General features: G+C 47.8%; 1 protein-coding gene across 3 annotated transcripts in view; it reads left to right on the top strand.

Annotated features, from left to right (window-relative positions):
• Positions 1 to 307: 307 nt before the first annotated feature.
• LOC115080726 (cytoplasmic phosphatidylinositol transfer protein 1-like) overlaps positions 308 to 22508 on the top strand; it is a 51174-nt gene continuing 28973 nt past the window's right edge. Inside the window, exons 1-5 of one of the 3 annotated variants that reach the window (XM_029585104.1) lie at positions 308 to 467; positions 13856 to 13999; positions 20821 to 20909; positions 21726 to 21733; positions 22420 to 22491. In XM_029585104.1, the coding sequence (XP_029440964.1) occupies positions 13872 to 13999; positions 20821 to 20909; positions 21726 to 21733; positions 22420 to 22491 (297 nt within the window). In that variant the 5' untranslated portion in view covers positions 308 to 467; positions 13856 to 13871. Of the gene's footprint in view, positions 468 to 4241; positions 4381 to 13850; positions 14000 to 20820; positions 20910 to 21725; positions 21734 to 22419; positions 22492 to 22508 lie in introns of those variants that run through there. The other 2 variants (XM_029585102.1, XM_029585103.1) reach the window with 2 other exon arrangements.

Here is a 22508-nt window from a genome sequence, read left to right as displayed (position 1 = left end):
AGATGACCCCCTGAGGTCCCTCCCAGCTCCATCTTTCTCTGACTCTAGATGACCCCCTGAGGTCCTTCCCAGCCTCATACTGCTCCGATTCCCAGTGACCTCTCCAGTTCCCTTTCTCCCTTATCTGTTTGGGAGAAAGGGAACTGGAGAGGTCTTACACTATCCTGCCCAAATACAGGTGCCTAAACCCAATGGACCTTTCAGGGGTTAACTTTTTTTTTCTGACTGTACAGAGGTAGGTGGAGTTTTGGCAAAATATTTTTTTAAAGTCCCGTGCACAGGTGTGTCTGCCAGCAGTAAAGGGGGCAGGGAGACGCGCGCGAGGCACCAGGTGAAGGAAGTAGGTACGGGCGGGAGGGAGGCTGCTGTTTCACTGCTACCGGGGCAAGGCAGAGGCTTCCGCAGTCCAGGGCACAGGGATGCTGGTGAAGGAGTACCGGATCTGCATGCCTCTGACGGTGGAGGAGGTAAGGGTCACATAAAGTCAGAAAGTAGAAACAAAAGATGCCATTTCCTCACTGGGGTTGAGATGCACCCTGCACAGCGGGAGCTTCTCCACAGTTCCTGGTATCAAGGAGACCCTGCCCTGACAGGAGTATGGGGGGGGGGGGGGGGGGGGGGGGAGGGGAATGGAGGCCCAATTCCCATCAGGTCTCTTGAGCTGAACTCGAGCTTGCTGGAGTTCTCTGCCCATGTCTGTTCTTGCAGGTTGGGGGGAGAGAGGAAGAGCCTCTGACATGACTGCATGCCCCCCCCCCCCCCCCCAGCAAGGAGGTAGGGGTGCAGGGGAGTACTGCACCAGCCTGGGATACTGGGCAAGGGACTGGCCTGCTGATGCAGAAACTTGGCATAGAAGTGAGCTCAGTTTCTCAGTTCTGGGACTTCAGAGTAAAAAAACCCAATCTTTGAATCAATGGGCGCACAGGGCGCTTGCCAACCCCCCCCCCCCCAAAACAATAATCACACTTTGTGCCAACTGAATGCAAATTTCTATGCAAAGCTCAGTGCCGTGAGCAAACGTGGAAGGGACATCGCTCTTCAAATGTCTGTGCACTGGTGAGATGAGTGTGTGTGTGTGTGTGTGTGTGTGTGGGGGGGGGGGAGATGATTAAACTCTGCTCTTCAGCTATCCGTGCTGTGTTCACACTTTAAGTGTATCACTGTGACGCCTGCAGGGAACTCTAATGAAGATCTGGTCTTCAGCTGTCTGTGTTGTATTCATGCTTTTCGTGTAGCAGTGTGACGCCTCCTGCATGGGGCTCTTCAGTTGTCCGTGCTGTGTTCACAGTTTCCAAGTATCAGAGCGATGCTTGCAAGGGACTGAGATGAAGATCAGTTTTATCAACTGTCCATGCTGTAGTCACGCTTTCCAATTTCAAAAGATGCTTTAGGGAGACATCGCTAAAGATAAGGAAGCTTTAACATGGTAAACCGCTTCTTTAAGAAGACAGAGAGAGGCTTGCTGGGAGAGGTGAGATGTTGTGGCTTCATCTTGGCCCAGTTATTCATTGAACAAAGGGCAATGGGTCCACATTGCCAGCTGTCTGGAATGAGGCAGGGGGTGGGGGAAGGGAAGGGGTGATGTTTGCAGGTAGGGAATAGCTGCCTGCAATCCCACCTGCCCCCCAACACACCTTTCTGCTGGTGATCTCACCCAGAGATCCGTGGGGAGGAACAGCTAGCTTGGAGTTTCAAATACTTATTTTCACTTGGAAATGAGTGTGAAGATGACACTGGCAGGATAGCGATTATAAAATTTAAACAAAGAAAACAAATCCTGCAAAAAATCCATTTTGCCAAAGCAAGCCCTCTGGGCGACATGCCTCTCTGCTCTGATTTCTGCCTCTTATCTGCCTTTGCTTACTGGTTAAAAGGGAGGAGGAGGGTGAGGAATTTCCTCTCTCTCTCTCAGTTACTGCAGAATGGCAATAGCAGAGAAAGCTCAGGTTGCGTTCTGCATTACAATCCATCTTTCTGCAGACTACTACCTCCGCTTACCACAGTAAAAAATAAATAATCTTTTTTTTTTTTTTTTTTGTGCAATGATGGGACTGCCTGGTGGAAAACAGATCCCAGGAGCATGAAATGCCATTTCCCTAGTGCAGAATTAGTCAAGATCATGAGGCTATCGTGCAACATTTGTTGCTGCTAAAAGAACACTCCCTGGGGTTTGGTGTCTATTTCCACTCTGCAGGGCAGAGGCTGCACATATGGGGGAGGGGAGCAGCAAAAGGGAGTCCCAGAGGAGAGATGCAGGCAGATGGCACACAGCTGGATCACTCTTTCACACTGATTTTTGGTAGGCAGAGATGGGGGGCATGGCTTTAACATATAACACAGAACCCACCCTTGAGCTTTGCCTACCGTGTTACCGCTGTGAAGGGACAGAGAAAGGGAAAGCTTTTAACCAGTAAATAGAGGTGGCCACGAAATGGGAGTCACAGTGCAGACACACACAGGCAGCAGCCGACAGGATAGCCCTTGCATACTGACTCTCATCATTGTGGGAAAGCTTGAACTTGCATCTTAGAACACAGCCTAAGCTTCCTCTGCCATTGCCACTCTGCAGTAAACAAAGAAAGGGAAAATACAGTCATGGGGAGGGAGTCACAGAGCTGAGACAAATACAGAGAGGGGCTTTAAGACAGTACCTCGCGGTGCTGGGAGTATAAAATAATCACAGAACAGCTAAAAGGCAGGTCTTGGAATTAAAGGGCATGGGCGGCTAGTGGTAAGAGCAAGGGGCCGAAAACCAGGATTCAAAAACACACTTCCAGCACCAACGTTCCTTATGACTTTGGGCCCAGTCACTTTATCTGCCGGTGCCTGGGGTACCCACTTAGACGGTCAGCTCTTCCGGGTTGGGACTCCTTGTACCCGTGTACTAAATAAATGCTGTAAACGACCTTCTGAATCATTAAGAAAAGGGAGGGAAGAGGGAAGAGGGAGCAGAAGACAGGTTTGCACCCGGAACACACGGAGGCATCAGAGCACGCCAACGCGGCTACATCCGGCAGGGCAGGCGCTGGGCCACTTCTACCATGGGGTTGTTGTTTTTTTGTTTTTAATTGTATGAATTTAGGGCGGAAAGAAAGCGCCCCCCCCAGGGCGGAATTCACTGCAGAACCGGTTCTTCAACGCCACAACTGAGGTTTACCAGCTTTTTCCTCCAAAATGCTGCCCCCTCTTTTTCTCCGAATAGATTTACGGACAAGAATGAGGCCTTTTTAATGTAACGTGGGCGAATGGTGTCTGCGATGGTTCTCCGCAAGTCGGAATCTGACAGATCAAAAAAAAATAAAATATATATATATATATATATCTCCCACCCATAACCCCCATCTGGCTTCATTTAATCCTTACCACGCTTCAGGGGCCAGTCAAGACCACACACACGTGACCCAGGCCTTTTCAACACAGGCCTGGGCTTCGGCATTGCTGTGCGATCTCGAGAGCTCCGAGTTCTAGTTCCACACCCACCAGTGACGCTGAATTACGGGATTTTCCTTTCCTCCTACCTTGCCCTGCCACCTTCTCCCCACCAAGCAGCAAACACTTCCGAGATTTGGGGGTACCCGGCACCTCCCACTGAAAAGGTTTGCAATCGGGGAGGGGGTTTGTGTCCAAGAAGGACAGGGAGAGTGCGGACCCTCTACACCCACCACAGAGTCTCCGGCTACAAGCAGAGAGCGCAGGGGCTAAAAATACCAGAGGGAGACGCCAGTGACCTTTTCCGTACGTGCAGAACAGGTTTCCTGGCACAATTTCTGAGAACGGGTGGGTTCTGAAATGCCAACAGCCTCGGGGCATGTGCTACGCTCAAAAGCGGGCCCCCGATCCTCCTAGGGGCGGGAAGGGGGCCTGCGAGATGTCGAGTCCCCATTAGAACAACCCCCCCCCACCCCCTCCGCTTTCAGAGCCCGTCCGGCAACTTTGGCGGCCGGTGCAGCGCGCGCGCGCCGCGCGTGGCAAGAAGCCGCCGCCTGACCCGCACCGCGCGCTCAAACTCGCGCTCTCCCAGCCCTTGCGGCGGCGCGGGTGCCGCTCTTGCCTCGGCGAGCGCGTGCGCGAGCGTTCTGCGCCCGCCGCCGCGGCTCCTTTCATCTGCTCGGCTTCTTTTCCACCGAGGCGTGTCCCGACCTGCCAGTCTGAGGGCCGGGAAAAGCATAGGAGGGCGGTCCCCTCTGTGGTTAGAACAACAACAACAACCCCCCCCCCCCAAAAAAAACAAAAACAAAACCGAGCACGTTGGGGTGGGAGGTGAAGAAATGAACCTGACGTGGGCGCACGTGTTCCTTAGCCGATTTTCTCCTTCAGTAGTTCTGTGGAATTTGTTTGGTTTCTTCCTTCTTTGCCATCCTCCCCCCTCCCTCCCTCCAGGTGGGTTTTTACTTTCTCCGTCCCTGCTTTAGCTGCCGAGGGCGACTGGAAGCTTCCCATCATCATCCGAATGTGGGTCTGCCGGAGCTTGGCGACCCTCCCCATAAATCAAGGAATACCTGCTGGATAGCTGGCAAGTTCAGAATTATTGATTGAGGGCATGGTGCTTAGCCCTAGGATGGGACCCTCCCTCCATGTCCCTAGAAAGGTGGAAACTACACCAGATGCCCTGCAACAGGGCATGGAGGAGCAAGAGCCGCTTGGTGACCACGTTTGTGGCAAACTATGTAAAACAATTTTTAAAACCCCCAGTAGTGGAGAAAATATGTCGCCAACGATTTTATTTCAAGGTTGAAACGAAGACTATGTTTGATTGCAGAAAAACACAAGTCCCTTGAGCAGCACCGGTGGTAGAATCACGGAAAGACGGAGCTAATAGAATGGAATTCAGGAGGTCATCTAGATAATAGAAAGATACAGTTTGAAGGGACCTCAGGAGGTCATCTAGAAACATGGAAAAATGAAGCTGGAAGGGCCCTTAGGAGGTCATCCAGATAACAGGAAGATACAGCTGGAAAGGACTTCAGGAGGTCATCCAGATAAAAGGAAGATACAGCTGGAAGGGACCTCAGGAGGTTATCTAGATAACAGGACGATACAGCTGGAAAGGATTTCAGGAGGTCATCCAAATAACAGGAAGATACAGCTGGAAGGGACTTCAGGAGGTCATCTAGATAAAAGGAAGATACAGCTGGAAGGCACCTCAGGAGATCATCTAGAAACATGGAAAAATGAGGCTCGAAGGGTCTTCAGGAGGTCATCTAGATTACAGGAAGATACAGCTGGAAGGGACCTCAGGAGGTCATCTAGAAGTATGGCAAAATGAGGCTGGAAGGGATCCCAGGAGGTCATCTAGATAACAGGAAGTTACAGCTGGAAGGGACCTCAGAAGGTCATCTAGATAACAGGAAGATACAGCTGGAAGGGACCTCAAGATGTCATCTAGAAGCATGGAAAAATGAAGTTGGAAGGGTCCTCAGGAGGTCATCTAGAAGCATGGCAAAATGAGGGGTCATCTAGATAACAGGAAGTTACAGCTGGAAGGGACCTCAGAAGGTCATCTAGAAGCATAGCAAAATGAGGCTGGAAGGGTCCTCAGGAGGTCATCTAGATAACAGGACGATACAGCTGAAAAGGACTTCAGGAGGTCTAAGTATCTAGATAAGATAACAGGAATATATAGCTGGAAGGGACCTCAGGAGATCATCTAGAAGCATGGACAAAGGCTGGAAGAGTCCTCAGGAGGACATATAGATAAAAGGAAGATACCGCTGGAAGGGACTCCAGGAGGTCATCTAGAATAGATAACAGGAAGTTACAGCTGGAAGGGACCTCAGAAGTCTAGATAGATTCCAAGCTGCTTATCCCAAGAATAAGCAGTGGATTTCTGCAACTCTTCCTTAATAATTGTTAATGGACTTTTCCTCCAGGAACTTGTCCAAACCTTTTTTTTTTCTTTTCTGTTTATCATTTTACAGATATATGAACAAAGATACACTTTGTTTGAGAAATATATTTTACTTAGATAGTAATTATACATATTAGCTGAAATAAAATATTATCATTTCTCAAATTTATAAGAAAATGCGGGAGAGTAGTTTACTATAAGAATAAGGAGCATCTAAATATGTTATAAACAAAGGAAATCGGCTGTTAACATTCACAGTACATATTATATTAATCCCAAGATGTTTAAAGATTGGCTGGATTCTGCCCTCTACCATTCAAAAATTCCCTCAAATGCTCTGGGTTAAAGAATACATAGGTATTACTGGATATCCTTATTACGCATCTACATGGATAGCGCAGTTGAAATATTGCTCCCAGAGCATTTACTTCAGTTCGCATCGATAAGAAAGCTTTACGTCTTAATTGAGTAGCCCTTGCCAAGTCCATGTATATTCGAACAGTATCTCCATGAAATTGAGCATTTCAATTTTTAAAGTAAGATCTCATAATATAACTGAAATCCTGTTCAGCATATAGGGAAACAAACAGTACTGCTCTCTCTGTAATTTCCGGATTTGTATTTTCAAGGTATTCTGTTAAATTTAGGAAATCAGGCCTGTTTACTGAGATTTGAGTAGGACCCAGTCTCTGAACCAGAAAGATCATCTTCTTTATCGACTGTATCTGTTCAGGGGGAATCTTTAAGGCCTCTTGTAAATATCTTTTAAAGGTAATAATTGGTAGTTCACCCAGGATTTTAGGGAAATTTAAAAGTCTCAGGTTTAAATGCCTTAGGTAGTTTTCAAGAGATTCCAATCTCCTAGAAGATGTTATACAATTCCGAGTAGTTCGTGCAGAGGAATCTTGTAGAGCTTTTTTTATAGGCTGGATAGCTTGTGCGTGCTCCTGCACTGCCAGTTGTTGTTCTTTAGTTACCACGTCTATTTTCTTCCCCAAAGAATCTACCTGGCGAGACTGTTCTTTGAACATGGTGGACATACCTGCCACTAGATCCCACAATGAGTCTAGTGTGATGACCTCTGGTTTTCTTATTTCCACCATCTGGAAGCTGTCTTCTCCAGTGTCTCTTTCCACAACTCCTTCTACCCCCTGAAGGGGGTCAGTACCGCCAGCTGCACTTCTCTCCTCCGGGACCTCAATCCTTTCGACCTGGGCACAGACAAAGCCAATTCTGGGTAACTGCCGGTGTCCCCGGCCAACTGAGGCTCTCCGGTGATGTCATAATCCTGCGCCTTGGCAGTGTAGGCAGTAACTGGAGGGGAAACTAGGGGAGGAAGTGTGGGATCAGGCGGGCTCAGCGAAACCTCCCTGGGTGACAGTGGAGCTCCTCTCCTCACTGCGCCAGTGGGGCTGGAAGCCCAAAAAACCTGCGAAGTAGCAGCAAACTTCGATATCAAACGCTGGTCCGGGGGAATACCAGCTTCAGCCGGGTAAATTCTGATTTTCCCCTTTCTCTTATGGGGCATTTTATTTTTAATTAAAGCTTTTACAAGTACTGAAAGAGGGAGCAGCGTTAGGAGCGTCTGCTCAGGCAGCCATCTTTACTCCCCGCCCCAAACCTTTTTTAAACGCAGCTATACTAATAGCTTTCACCACATCTTCTGGCAACAAATTCCAGAGCTTATTATACTGAGTAAAAAATTTTTTTCTCTTATTAGTTTTAAATGTAGTACCCAGTAGTAGTTTTAAATGTATTACCCAGTAACTTCATTGTGTGTCCCCCTGGTCTTTGTACTTTTCGAAAGAGTAAACAACTGCTTAACATTTACTCCTTCCATTCCACTCATTATTTTATAGACCTCTATCATATCTCCCTCAGCCGTCTCTTCTCCAAGCTGAAGAGTCCTAACCTCTTTAGCCATTCTTCATATGGGGATTGTTCCATCCCCTTTATCATCTTGGTCGCTCTTCTCTGTACCTTTTCTAATTCTGTTATATCTTTCTTGAGATGTGGTGACCAGAACTGAACACAATACTCAAGATAAAGTCCCACTATGGCGTGATAGAGAGGCATTATGATATTCTCTGTTTTATTCTGCATTCCTTTCCTAATAATCTTTAGCATTCTATTTACTTTCTTGGCTGCCGCTTCTGCACACTGAGCAGAAGATTTCAATGTATTTTCAACGATGACACCTAGATCCTTTTCCTGAGTGGTGACTCCTAACGTGGAACCTTTTTATTTTGTAGCTATAATTTGGGTTACTCTTCCCTAAGTGCATCACTTTGCCCTTGTCTACATTAAATTTCATTTGCCATTTGAATGCCCAATCTCACAGTTTTGCAGTGTCTGCTTGCAATTTCTCACAATCTTCTTGTGATTTGACAGCTTTGAATAATTTTGTGTCATTGGCAAATTTCATCACCTCATTTCCAGGTCATGTATAAATATATTAAAAAGCATCGGTTCCAGAGCAGATCCCTGGGGCACTCCACTATTCACATTTTTCCATTGGGAAAATTTAAAAGTTAGCCCTACACTCTGTTTTCTATCTTCAATCCACAATAGGACACTGCCAGCTATCCCATGACTTTCTAATTTCCTAAGAAGTCTCTCATGAGGGACTTTGTCAAATGCTTTCTGGAATTCCAGATACACTATATCAACTGGCTCACCTTTATCCACAGGTTTACACCTTCAAAAACATGTAGCAGATTTGTGAGGCAAGACTTCCCTTGGCTAAATCCATGTCGGCTTTGTCCCGTTAAACTATGCTTATCTATATGTTCAGCAATTTAGTTCTTTATGATAGTTTTTACCATTTTGCCTGGCACAGACGTCAGACTCACTGGTCTGTGATTTCCTGGATTACCCCCTGATCCATTTTTAAAAATTGTCATTACAATGACAACCTTCCAGTCTTCAGGTACTATAGATGATGTTATTGTTTACAAATTTCCAATAGCAGGTCTGCAATTTCATTTCTCAGTTCTTTCAGCACTCTGGGATGTATTCCATCTGGTCCAGTTGATTTGCTACTCTTTAGTTTGTCAGTTTGCTCTAATACATCTTCCAGGTTCACTGAGATTGGTTTCCGTTCCTCTGAATCATCACCTTTGAATATCATTTCTGGCATGGGTATAACTCTTCTATCTTCCTCAATGAATACTGAAGCAAGTAATTAGTTTAGTCTGTCTATGGCTTTCTCATCCCTAATTGCTTCTTTTACCCCTTGATCATCTAATGGTCCAACTGACTCCCTCGCAGGCTTTTTACCTTGAATGTACCTGAAAAAGTTTTTATTAAGAGTTTTTGCTTTCCAAGCAAGCTTCTTTTCAAATTCTCTCTTTGCCTTTCTTATCAATGCTTTGCATTTGACTTGCCAGCACTTATGCTGTTTCCTGTGTTCTTCATTCAAATTCCTTTTCCATTTCTTGAAAGATGTTCTTTTAGATATTATAGCCTCTCTCACCTCACCTTTCAACCATGCCGTTAGTCGTTTAGCCTTCTTTTCACCTTTTCTAATGCATGGAATACATCTGTTCTGGGCTTCCAAGATGGTATTTTTAAACATCATCCTTGCCTGAGCTAAACTCAACCTTTTCAGTTGCTCCTTTCAGTTTTTTCCTAACCATTTTCCTCATTTTATCATAGTCACCTTTTTGAAAGTTAAATGCTGTCATAGTAGATTTCTTTTTTGTGCTCCCTCCAGTTAAGTCAAATTTGATAATGTTCTGATCACTATTGCCAAGTGGTGTTGCGGTCTCCACCGCTTCCCCTCTACCCGCTCTGCACGGCGCTTACCTACAGTGCTGGAAACGCCGCTCCCGCGGCTCTGCCGACCCTTCAGAGCGTCCGCCATTACCGGTTCACCTCCCTGCTGCCACGTGCGCGCGTGAGGATGCGCACTATGGATGCACAGCCGCCGGAAGTCTGGCCACGCCCGGCTTAACGACGCCACGCCCCAAGCCCGATTTAACCGGCGTTCGGTTACCATCTCATTGCCTTGCAACGAGGGTCGCTACTGGATAGTAGTTCTAAGTTGCGCTTCACTTGTTCCACGTTCCTGTTTTGACTTCAGCCTGTTCCTGACTCCGCTTCTGCTTGCCGCCTGCCATTGACCTCAGCCTGTTCCTGACTCCGCTTGCCGCCTGCCATTGACTTCAGCCTGTTCCTGACTCCACTTCTGCTCGCTGCCGGCCACCGACCCTGCTCGTGCCTGATTCCGCTCCAGCCGGCTGCCGACCTGACTTGGGTTCGACTCCATTTCAGCTCACAGCTTGCTTCAGTTCTCAGCACGCTACAGACTCCGTTCCTGCTCACAGCTTGCTTCAGTTCTCAGCACGCTACAGACTCCGTTCCTGCTCACAGTCTGTTCCAGTCCACAGCACGCTACAGACTCCGTTCCTGCTCACAGCTTGCTTCAGTTCTCAGCACACTACAGACTCCGTTCCTGCTCACAGTCTGTTCCAGTTCTCAGCACGCTACAGACCCCGTTCCTGCTCACAGCTTGCTTCAGTTCTCAGCACGCTACAGACTCCGTTCCTGCTCACGGATTGCTTCAGCGTGCTTCAGTGCTTGGCACGCTAGAGACTCTGTATCTGCTCACCCTCTGCTCCAGCACCGCTGGACCCAACTAGGCCACAGTCTACCGGACTTCCTTACCCTTCTCTCTGCCCAGGCCTTCTTCTACTATAGAGACTTACACTGTGCTCCTAAGTCCCAAGGTTCTAGGACCCTATGGGCTCCTCCTGGGGGGTTCCTGGTTCCCGGGTGAAGATCTCTGCCTGTGGCTCCGCCTCCCGACCTGCCCTATCTTGGGGTAGTTCGGCCCAAGGGTTCACACCTGGTCTGCAGCTTCACAGACTGCAACAAGTGGCTCTAACACCGTTACCTCTCGCACCAAATCCTGTGTTCCACTAAGGACTAGGTCTAAAATAGTTTCCCCTCTCGCTGGTTCTTGTAGCAGCTACTCCATGAGGCAGTCATTTATTTCATCTAGGAGCTTCACTTCTCTAGAATGTCCTGATGTAACATTCATCCAGTCAATACTGGGGTAATTGAAATGACCCATTATTACTGTGCTGCTGATTTTGTTAGCTTCCCTAATTTTTTTTAGCATTTCATTGTCTGTTAGTTCAGTCTGGCCAGGTGGACGGTGATACACCCCCATTATTATTTTATTCCCTTTTTCACCTGGAATTTCTATCCATAAAGACACAACATTGAATTTTGTTTCCTGCAGAACTTTTATCCTGCTCTCTTTAACATATAGCGCCACCCCTCTACCAATTTGATCCATCCTATCATTTTGATGTAATTTGTACCCAGGTATTACAGTGTCCTGTTAGTTATCCTTCTTCCACCAGGTCTCTGAAATGCCAATTATATCTACCTCTTCATCCAGTGCTATACACTCCAACTCTCGCATTTTATTTTTTAGATTTCTAGCATTTGTATATAGATGTTTCAAAGTATGTTTCCTGTTTGAATTAACAACCGGCTCATCAGTTGACGGGGTAATTTGGAATCTTTCTGCTCTTTACTTAAAAGCACCTGATCCCCTTTGGCATTTATTGCAACCTCTCTACTGGGATGCCCTATTTTCCCTGTTCTCTTAGTATCCTTCAAAGATACATCATTCTGAACCATACGCTTCTGAGCGACTGTCGTCTTTCCCCCATCATCTAATTTAAAAGCTGCGCTATCTCCTTTTTAAAGGTTAGTGCCAGCAGCTTGGTTCCACTCTGGTTAATGTAGAGCCCATCCTTTCAGAAAAGGCCCCCTTCCCCAAAATGAAGCCCAGTTCCTAACAAATCGAAAACCCTCTTACTTGCACCATCATCTCATCGATGCATTGAGACTTTGGAGCTCTGCCCGCCTTTAGGGTCCTGCACGTGGAACGGAGAGCATTTCTGAGAATGCTACCCTGGAGGGTCTGGATTTCAGCTTTCTACCTAAAACCCTAAATTTGACTTCCAGAACCTCCCTCCTGCATTTTACTATATCATTGGTACCCACATGTACCAAGACAGCCAGCTCCTTCACAGCACTATCTAAAATCCTATCTATGTGATGCGTGAGGTCCACCACCACCAGGCAGGCAAGTTACCAAGCGATCCTCACATCCACCAGCCACCTCGCTATCAACCTTCCTAATAATTGAATACCAATTATAACAGCCATCCTAACCCTTCCCTCCTGGGCACATGCCTCTGGAGATCTATCCTCAGTTTGAGAGTATACTACATCATCTTGAAGGCAGGTCCTAGCTACAGGATTGCTTCGTGCCTCATCAAGTTGATGCTCTCCTTCCAGGTGACCTTTCTTCTCTAAAGCAGCATAGGAGCTACCAGATTGGGACTTTTTTTCTATGTCTCTGAAGGTCTCCTCTATATACCTCTCTGTCTCTCTTAGTTCCTCCAGGTCTGCCACTCTAGCCTCCAGAGATTGGATTCATTCTCTGAAGAATTGGAGGTCTTTGCACTTAGCACACACATGTGACCTCTTGCCAGCTGGGAGATAATCATACATGTGGCACTCAGTACAAAAGTCTGGAAAGCCTCTCTCTCGCTACTGGACTACTTCCTGCATAATAATTTTGTTGATTTATCGATTTAAAATTTCTAAGGGAGCAGGGATGTAAAGCTAACCTAAACTACTTTTAGTCTATGGATTTATTTTATATGTGTCTGGTAATGATTCTCAAACACTACAGTTAATCTATCTGTATCTTCCTAGTTACCCAGCTTATTAACTCTTGTTTTGAATTAGATTCCTTATGTATAAAATCTGCAACAAATTACTCCTACTAAACACAATTACCATGTAAAATCAAGACATATAAAACCAAATAAAAACAGATAAGATCTAATAAACTGATAAGGTATAGCAAGGTAAACATCTTGGCAGCAGAAGACTCCAGAGGTCACAGTGAGCGATCCAGACTTCGAATTCCACAGCCCCAGCTTCCAGAGGCCTCGCACCATTTACTGCAGAAAATGTCTGGAAGTCTCATCTGCATATTCTACCCAGCAGCCCCTGGAAGAGGAACCCCAGAGATTTCAGCGAGCAATCCAGGTTTTGAACACAGCCAATAAAGCAGAACAAGAAGATAAAGCTGGAAGGGACTTCACTAGGTCATCTAGATAACAGGACTATACAGCTGGAAGGGACCTCAGGAGGTCATCTAGAAAACAGAAAGATAATGCTGGAAGAGACTTCAGGAGGCCATGCCATTATCTACCACATTACTAGCTACAATTTGAGAAAGACAGGGCTACGGGATGGGGGAAACTCATGGGTTCAGGAAGAATCAGAGACAGATGGAGCCGAGAAGACTTCATCTAGATAAGAGAAAGCTGGGACTGCTAGGGCCCTTATGAAGTCATCTAGAATTACAGAAAGATTGGGGGGGGGGGGGGACTTTGAGGGAACCCTCAGGATGTCACCTTCATTCAGAGAGCATCCACTGTACCTAAATCTTCCCCTCCAGTGCGTCCCCAGGTAACTCGTTCCATTGCTTAGGTTGTGAAGTTTTTGTAGCCATATTGGTCCTGGAGAATTGCCAAATTGTGAGACCACTTCACGGACTATCAAAATGGATGGTACAGCTACATGGACTTTTGAGACCATACAGGATTAAGCGGTTTATACAGACCAATCAAGTTCACCTTTAATGGATTCCGGAGAGATCCAAGGTGAAGGCCCTTTGGGCCGAAAAATGTCTTCATGCTGGTTTAAGCTTGATATTTAGGCAGCATCTGGATTTCAAGTAGGCGAAACCCCCAGGTCCCTCTCACTGACATGAAACCGTATGGGGAGATGGAGGGGGATACAGCAAATTCAGATGGTGGGGCTGGAAGCTTTAGGGGAAATACTCCCAGTCCAGGTAAAGAACCCATAGCAAGAGAGATCCTGTTCCAACAAGAGTTCTTTAGATTTTGAAATCTGCAACCTCAAAAAAAAAAAAAGCTTTTCCTTATCTTTCTCTCTCTAGTACAGAATAGGACAACTCTACATGATCAGCAAACACAGCCATGAGCAGAGCACGGATGGGGAAGGGGTAGAAGTGGTCATCAACGAACCCTACGAGGATCCCATTCATGGCATAGGACAATACACAGAGAAACGAATCTACATGAACAGGTCTGAATTAAACTACTTATTCCCAGAGACCTACACTCCAGAAAGGAAGATAACAGAGCAACTATTAGCTTACCTGCTGTTTATTTTCCATTCCTGTTTGTACCCCAGATCAGTCCAGACAAGTGGGTTTTGCATCCCTACCAGCAGATGGAGGTAGAGAACAAAATCTTTGATGCACTGCTCCATAACTGAAAGTGCCACCTGCAGTCCTGAAGTATTTATCTGTCTCCAGCAGATTGTAGAGGTGCAAACCTGCAGTCTGGTTTAGAGTAGTTAAAAAAAAAGAAAAGAAAAGGCAGGAAGAGACAGAATCTACTTCATGAGCTTCCTGAGATGCTAGGTACCTTTGTGGACCAACCCTTAGGTTGAGCCAGGCAGAGGGATTGTTGATCCCTGAACTGCTTTTGCCTGCATCATCCCGGTGGTCTGATAGCAAGGGTTCTGGCTCCTTCATCCCCTCAAAGAACTTCTTCCCGTGGTGGCGGTCAGCAACTGGAAAGTACTTTGTTTTCCTTCTGTGTGCAGTGCTAGGCTGTGGCTCCTTTAAAGAAAAAATAAAGAACAGGAGCAGTGGCTGACCATTTTGTTGCGAGTGCTGCAGCTTCGAGGCAGCAATCGCTGTAGGGAAGTGCTGAGCTATCTACCCGACGATGCTGGGATTTCTCGGGGTTCTGCGGAAGAGTTTTCTGGCCAGTTGCAGGATTCGCCTGAGGCATGCCTGGAGCGCATTTTCTAGGTAGTGGGCTGATGGCTTCCCAGCGCACGAAAGAGTGTAAGGATTGTGGATCGTGGCAGCAACAATTAAGTTCTGCTGTGCTTTGCTGTGAATGTGTCTCAGGGAGTTAAGGAACCTCTGCGGGAACTGCAAGTGCTTGGAGGGTCACTCGCTCAGGGTCAGCGCTGGAGGCTCCTGGGGGGGGGGGGGATCATGCGGCACCATTCCGACAGGCACATGGCAGAAAGCAGTGGCAGGGCCCAGGGACTCCCTTCCTCCTCTTTCCCTGGTGGGGCTTCCCTCAGGGGAGAAATCGGAGGCTGGGAAGGATCCAGATGTAGATGACCTCGCAGAGGCTGAGGAGTTCTCCACATATTTTGTGTTGCTCCTTCACAGGTCAGATGGGGAACTGGGGGAAGGCGGACCCTGGGGTAGAAACCGCAGTGTCGCTTGAAGAGATCCAGGATGGCCCCGACTGGTGGGTCGGGGTACTTGCTTCATCACCTGGGTTTGGCATATCCCTCAGGGGTGGGAGATGAAGAAGATCAGAATCCGGAAGACCCTTTTGTGACTGGAGGTCACCCGGCGGATGATCCAGGGGATGACCTCACAGCGGGCGATCCAGTTGATGACCCAGGAGCGAACAAGGATGGGGGTGACCCAGATAAAGCACCAGTGACAGAAGGGAATAACTCTAGGGTCGTTCAATTGTTCGGAAAGAGGAGATAAGGCCCTTTATTCCCCAGATTTTGGAGGAACTGGGGATCAAGGTCACCCAGGAAGATTTGGATAATGAAGGTGTGGATCCGGTGCTGGCTGGCTAAGGGGACCACTGAAGGCATTTCCCTTACCCAAGAAGGTGAAGAAGCTGGTAAACCAGCAGCAGGATACTTCGGAAGCTGGCTTGAAAGTCAGTAGGGTGATGGTGAAGTTGTACCCATTGACAGAAGAGACCTTGGACTTGCTGAGGCTACCTAAGGTGGAAGCTGCTGTCTTGGCAGTGACCAAAAAGACCACAATCCCGGTGGTGGGATTGGCTGTATTGAAGGATGTACAGGACTGTAAGCTGGAAATTCAGTTGAAAAGAATATTTGAAGTCTCAGCTTTGAGTCTACAGGCGGCGATTTGTGGTAGCCTGATGCAGAGGGCCAGTTTGCGCTGGGTACAGAAGGCACAGGAGAAGGAGCCTAGTTCTGGGTCTCCAGTCAGGCAGCCTGGCTGGAGGCCGGAGTGGACTATGTGGCGGATGCACTTTATGCCTTGGTCTGGACGTCGGCCAGGAATATGGTAGCAGCAAGGAGACTTTTGTGGTTATGGAATTGGTCAGCGGATGTGTGGTCCAAGTTGCAGCTTTGCAGTCTTCCTTTCAAGGGAAAGCTCCTATTGGAAGACGATTTGGAACAGCTGATGAAACATCAGGGGGAGTCCAAGGGCAACAAGTTGCCGGAAGACAAGAAGGCAGTTAAGAAAACCTTTCTGTCATGGTCCCGTTTTCGGGATGTCAAGCGTTTTCGTTCTGTCAAGAATGCCTCAGGTTCAAGCCAAAAGCAGACCTCGGGAAGGCGGCAATCCTTTCGGGGTGGCCGCAGAACCTTCAGAGATGGCTCCGGTCAGGCTACCAATGGAGGAAAGGCTTTGCAATGAAGTTGGGTGGGTCCATTCGTAGGAGGAAGCAGGAGGGAGGTTGTTCCTGTTCTATGAAGAATGGACCAAGATCACGACGGACCAGTGGCTTTTAGAGGTGTTAAGAAACTGTTACGCCTTAGAATTTTCTTGTCCAATGAGGGAGGAATTCATGGTGTCCCATTGCGTGTCCTGAAATAAATGAGAGGCCATATGAGATACACTGCACCGTTTACAAAGGCTGGATGCAATTGTGCCAATTCCTTCACTGGAAAGGGGGTGAGGAAGATACTTGATTTATTTCATGGTTCCCAAGAAGGAAGGCACTTTTCAGCCCATTCTAGATCTCCAGAAGATCAATATGACTCTGTAGGTGCCACATTTCAGGATGGGAAAGTTACGGACGGTAATTGTAGCGATCCGAAGAGGAGAGTTTCTAGCGTCCCTGGATTTGACGGAGGCTTATCTGCATATAGCCATTTGGCAGGAGCACCAGAAGTTTTTAAACTTCATGGTGTTGGGGCAACATTTCCAATTTTGGGCCCTTCCTTTCGGGTTGGCAACGGCACCACGAACGTTCATGAAGGTGGTGGTGGTGCTGCAAAGAGAGGGGATTCTTGTCCACTCTTATCTGGACAATTGGCTCATTCGGGCAAAGTCCAATGGGGAATGTTGCCAGGTGGTGCATTGGGTGATGGACATGTTACAGTCGCTCGGATGGGTGATAAACTTAGCCAAGAGTCTTCTAGTACTGACCCAATTATTGGATTACCTGGGAGCATGGTTCAACACCTGGGCTGGCAAGGTTTTTCTTACCCCACAGAGGGTAGTAAAGTTTAAGTCACAAATAGAGTGTTTCTTACGTCTGCCAGTTCCCACGACCTGGGATTATTTATAGGTGCTGGGTTCTATGGCGTCTACACTAAATTTGGTACTATGGGCCCATCTAAGGCCTCTCCAGAGGGTGTTACTGTCCCGCTGGAGTCCGTTGTCGGAGGAGTATCAGCAGCCTTTACAGCTACAGGGGGAGTCCAGGTCCAGTCTCTCGTGGTGGCTGTCTTATCGCAATTTAGAGAAAGGGGTGGATCTGGAGACTTCGGACTGGGTGGTGGTGACCACGGATGCCAGCCTCAATGGTTGGGGGTGGTCTGTCAAGAATGGATGGCCCAAGGTCGGTGGTTGCCTACGGAAGTAACCTGGTGGATCTATATTCAGGCAACAACCAACAAGGACTGAATTACATAGTCTGGATTAACAGATAAGCATGGGTGTAGCTTGCTTATTGCGGTGGTTAATACCCCTAAGTAATTAAGCTATTTCACTTAGATGCAGTTCCAAAACTGCTCTCTACATTAATGGCGGGGGTGGAAGGGAAATAGAATAAAAAAGGTTACTAAGATCCAAGAGAAACAGATAAGTATGTGTGAGAGAAAAAAAATGGTTTCTAGGCAAACTGAAATAAGAACTCACAATATCTGTATATGAAATAACTTCTGAAATAGAAGAGAGTCTTCGGAGGGTTTGAGGAACATTGGCCCTCAAGGAGCGAGTACTGGTTCCTATCTGCAATCTGTAATAACTCACGTTCTCCGTACCTGCGATAGCGTCTTAGACAGAAGAGAATCTTCCGAGGTCTAGGAGCATTGGCCCTCGAGGAGCAAGTACTGGTTTCTATATGCAACTGGAATAGAAACTCACAATGTTCACGTCTGCGATCGCTTCCAGGCAGTAGGGAGACTTCTGAGCGTTCAGGGACGTAGGCCCTCAAGGAGCGAGTACCGGATCCCGTCTTAGCAATCTGAAAACAAGAGGAGAGAGCGGGGCCCTCGAGGAGCGGGTACCCCTGGTAAGTTCGAAGAGGCAGAGCAGCGGAGAATGAAGCGGGTCGAGATGATCCCCGCAATCAATCCCATGCTAACTCGATTCGTAAGCGTAAGCAAAGACCTTTTATGTTGGAAGTGGATGACGTCACTACGGGGGGACGCCCCCGAGATTGGCGCCCTTGCTGGTACAAACTTCTGAGCGCGCACCCTACGTCATCAGGAACATGGCGGATCCGCAGCGTCAGGCCAGCCCGGGAACTCCGGGAAGAAACGGTGAGGAGAAGCCGCGGCAGCAACTGTCCATCAGACCCGAAGGGAGTCGCCTCAGAGGTAGAGAGGGTGGAGCCGAGGGCAAGAGCAGGCACGAATGCAACAGTGTAGGGTTATTTTGTTACATCTCACTTGTCTGGACTGATCTGGGGTACGAACAGGAAAGGAAAATTGGTTCTTACCTAATAATTTTCATTCCTGAAGACCCACAGATCAGTCCAGAGACCCAGCCCATTGTTTGCGAAAGACCATGCTGATGGCAGACATTATGATCTTCAGTGTACATAGATTCAGAGCCTATGGAAACATAGAAACATAGAAATGACGGCAGAAGAAGACCAAACGGCCCATCCAGTCTGCCCAGCAAGCTTCACACATCTTTTCTCTCATACTTATCTGTTTCTCTTAGCTCTTGGTTCTATTTCCCTTCCACCCCCACCATTAACGTAGAGAGCAGTGATGGAGCTGCATCCAAGTGAAATATCTAGCTTGATTAGTTAGGGGTAGTAGGGGTAGTAACCACCGCAATAAGCAAGCTACACCCATGCTTGTTTTACCCAGACTATGTTATACAGCCCTTATTGGTTGTTTTTCTTCTCCCCTGCCGTTGAAGCAGAGAGCTATGCTGGATATGCGTGAAGAATCAGTTTTTCTTCTCTCCTGCCGTTGAAGCAGAGAGCTATGCTGGAAATGCGTGATGTATCAGTCTTCTCCCATGCCTTTGAAGCAGAGAGCCATGCTGGATATGCATCGAAAGTGAAGTATCAGGCACATTTGGTTTGGGGTAGTAACCGCCGTAACAAGCAAGCTACTCCCCGCTTTGTGAGTGCGAATCCTTTTTTCTTCTCCCCTGCCGTTGAAGCTATGCTGGATATGCGTGAAGCATCAGTTTTTCTTTTCCCCTGCTGTTGAAGCAGAGAGCTATGCTGGAAATGCCTGATGTATCAGCCTTTCTCCCATGCCGTTTAAGCAGAGAGCCATGCTGGATATGCATCGAAAGTTGAAGCAGAGAGCCATGCTGGATATGCATCGAAAGTGAAGTATCAGGCACATTTGGTTTGGGGTAGTAACCGCCGTAACAAGCCAGCTACTCCCCGCTTTGTGAGTGCGAACCCTTTTTTCTTCTCCCCTGCCATTGAAGCAGAGAGCTCTGCTGGATGTGTGAAGTATCGGTTTTTTCTTCTCCCCTGTCGTTGAAGCAGAGAACTATGTTGTATATGCATTGAAAGTGAAGTATCAGGCTTATTTGGTTTGGGGTAGTAACCGCCGTAACAAGCCAGCTACTCCCCTCTTTGTGAGTGCAAATCCTTTTTTCCATGTTTCCTCTTGCTGTTGAAGCTTAGAGCGATGTTGGAGTTGCAGTAAGGATTACCAGGTTTGTTTGGTTTCCTTGTGTTTGATGTGGATCTTCAGTTCAGGGGACTCCAACCCTACGTTTGTTGTTTGCCCTGGGAAATCAGGGGATAGTGGTGTTTTCACTCTAGCATGGCTTGGGTACAGGTCAAAACTGAGGGACTGCAGGTGGCACTCTCGGTTATGTAGCAGTCCACCAAAGTTTTTGTTGTCTGCCTCCATCTGCTGGTAGGGATGCAAAACCCACTTGTCTGGACTGATCTGTGGTACTTCTGGAACGAAAATTAACTGGTAAAAACCAATTTTCCAGTGTTGCCTCTCCTCATGACTTCCTTCCACGCATGCATCTGTGGCATGCACTCAACTCTTCCTCCCCCCCTCCCATCAACCCACCCAACCCCCAAAACTTACTTCCAGCCATTGGTGGCATTCACACAATCTTTCCCATCATCCCACCCATTCTCCAAGATTTCCTTTCAGCTATCCATCCGTGACAACCACTCAATCCTTCCCCCCCAACGCTTCCTTCCATATATCCATCAGTGACATCCACCCTCTCTCCCCCATCATCCTACCCAACTCCCTCCACTCATTGGTGGCATCCACTCAACCCTTCCCCCCACCATCACCCCCTCCTAACTCAAGCCATTCATCTGTGGTATCCACTCAACCCTCCCCCCATCATCCCAGCTAACTCCCTTCCTTCCACTCATCTTTCGGTAGCATAGACTGAACCCTTTTCCCTCATCCCACCCATCTCCCAAGACTTCCTTCCACACTTCTATCAATGGTATCCCTCTATTTATAACATCCCATCCATTCTTTCATCCTACATCCCTTCATCTCATAGCTCTCTTCCTTTCCCTCATTCAAATCTCCCAGAAGGTCCACCCATCTGCTGCTTATTTCTCTCACCTTACTCCCCACTTCCATCTTTTGGTTTTGAGTGTTTCATGTATTGGGTCACTCTGTGATCTACATCACTGCGGGTTTGAAAAGACATCAACTAATTCATTTCCTCAATCAACTTTACCCAGCAAACTGCCTACGTGGGTGAGGGGCTTCATCCCGAAGATCTTCTATGTTGTAGAGAAGGCCTGGAATTACTACCCCTACACCATCACAGGTAATATGCTGCCCTTAACTGGAGATGACAGATGTCTCACCTGCATCACAGAGAGAGTTGCGAGGGAGAGACTGTTCCTCCTTTATAATAACGCTTCATGGTTAATAACTCTGCTCTGTGCCCTCCCTGACAGGACCTGGGTTAGGGGGTGTTTCTTGAGGGGCACTGAACCAATAGAAAGTACACACAGAATGGGTAAATGTTTGCCAAGCTGGCAAGCCGCTGGTGCAAAATGGGGAAGGAGAAAGGCAGGATGGGGAGAGTGGAAGGGGTGGGGGTGGGGAATAGGGTTTTGCAAACAGAAACAAGCCAGGCTGACGCTACAGCAAACTCGCAAGATTGGTCAATCTCATGAAGGGAAATGCCTACAATACCTGGACATAATCCACTTTGAAGTGCTGGAAGGTAGAATATAAACACATTAACTAAGGCGGCCAGTGTTTTGTTTGAGAACACTGTAAGAGCCTTCCCCATTCCCAGTGTCCCTGTTCTAAGGTCATTCCTGAGAACCCTGTTATAAGGTTCTGTTTAGTGACATTCCCTCGGGGGGGGGGGAGGTGTCAGCTTATTTTAGGGGGTCACTCAGGGCAGTCGCAGCTCTCACTCCATATCGCCCCCTCCTTCAGAAAGATTCCCCAATTAATGACGCCACTGGAGCTTAAAATGTCTGCTCCAGGGAAGCAGCAAAAGGGGTGAGGAGGGGGGGGGGGCAATATAAGCAAATATAAAGGCAAACACCCATCACTAACATTCTGCTCTCTTCTCTCCTCCCCCATTCCCATCCCTCCCCCTCTCCTGGATCCACGTCTTCCGCAGAATACACGGTAAGTCGCCGTCAGGGTCACTGTCTCACCCTTCAGCCCACCCGAGCTTTGCTGAGATTTTTAAAAAGGCCACAACACAAGGGGACCCTTATCCCTGCCTCTTGAGTTTCTTTATGTAAAAAGACTAGGAAGGTGGAGGAGCTCACCCAGAATCAAAGAAAGATGGGGCTCGGAGGGCTCTAAACCATGTGCCCCTGTGCCTAAACCATTTCCGACAGAATGCACTCCCTCTCTGGGATCCCATTTAGAAAGTTCTTCCCTCCATGTGCTGTATCAGGAGCCAGGACTCCAGCAATGGCCTTGCCCAGGGCTTTAAACCCAATGCTTTCTCCTCATCCCGCCAAACAGCCCTATAAATTGGTGGCAGCCTTGGGATCGGAACTCAGGTACAGGAGGGCCTTGCTATCCTGGCTTCACTCCATCCCACCCTTCCTCTCTCTCTTGATCTCGATGCTCTACCAAACAAGGGAAAATGTTGGGTGGGGGGGGGGGGCCTTCTGATAATGTTCTCCCTTCTGGCCAGGGAGCCATCTTTCATAGTTATGCTGCTGTAACCCCAGTGGGACCCTGCAGCAACTAAGCTGAACTGCTACCCCTTACCCCCTCCTCGCCCTGCATTTATTCACTGCTCTCCCCCCACCCCCCCCCAACTCACCCAACCGTCTTTCTTTTCCTCCCCCTTCCAGTGCTCCTTCCTGCCAAAGTTACATGTCCGTATAGAGACCAAGTTTGAAAACAACAACGGATGTAACCTGAAGGTAAGTAACAGGGGCTC

This window comes from Rhinatrema bivittatum, chromosome 19 (genome assembly GCF_901001135.1).
Source record: "Rhinatrema bivittatum chromosome 19, aRhiBiv1.1, whole genome shotgun sequence".
NCBI lineage: Eukaryota > Metazoa > Chordata > Amphibia > Gymnophiona > Rhinatrematidae > Rhinatrema > Rhinatrema bivittatum.
This window is presented reverse-complemented; position numbering and strand designations above follow the sequence as displayed.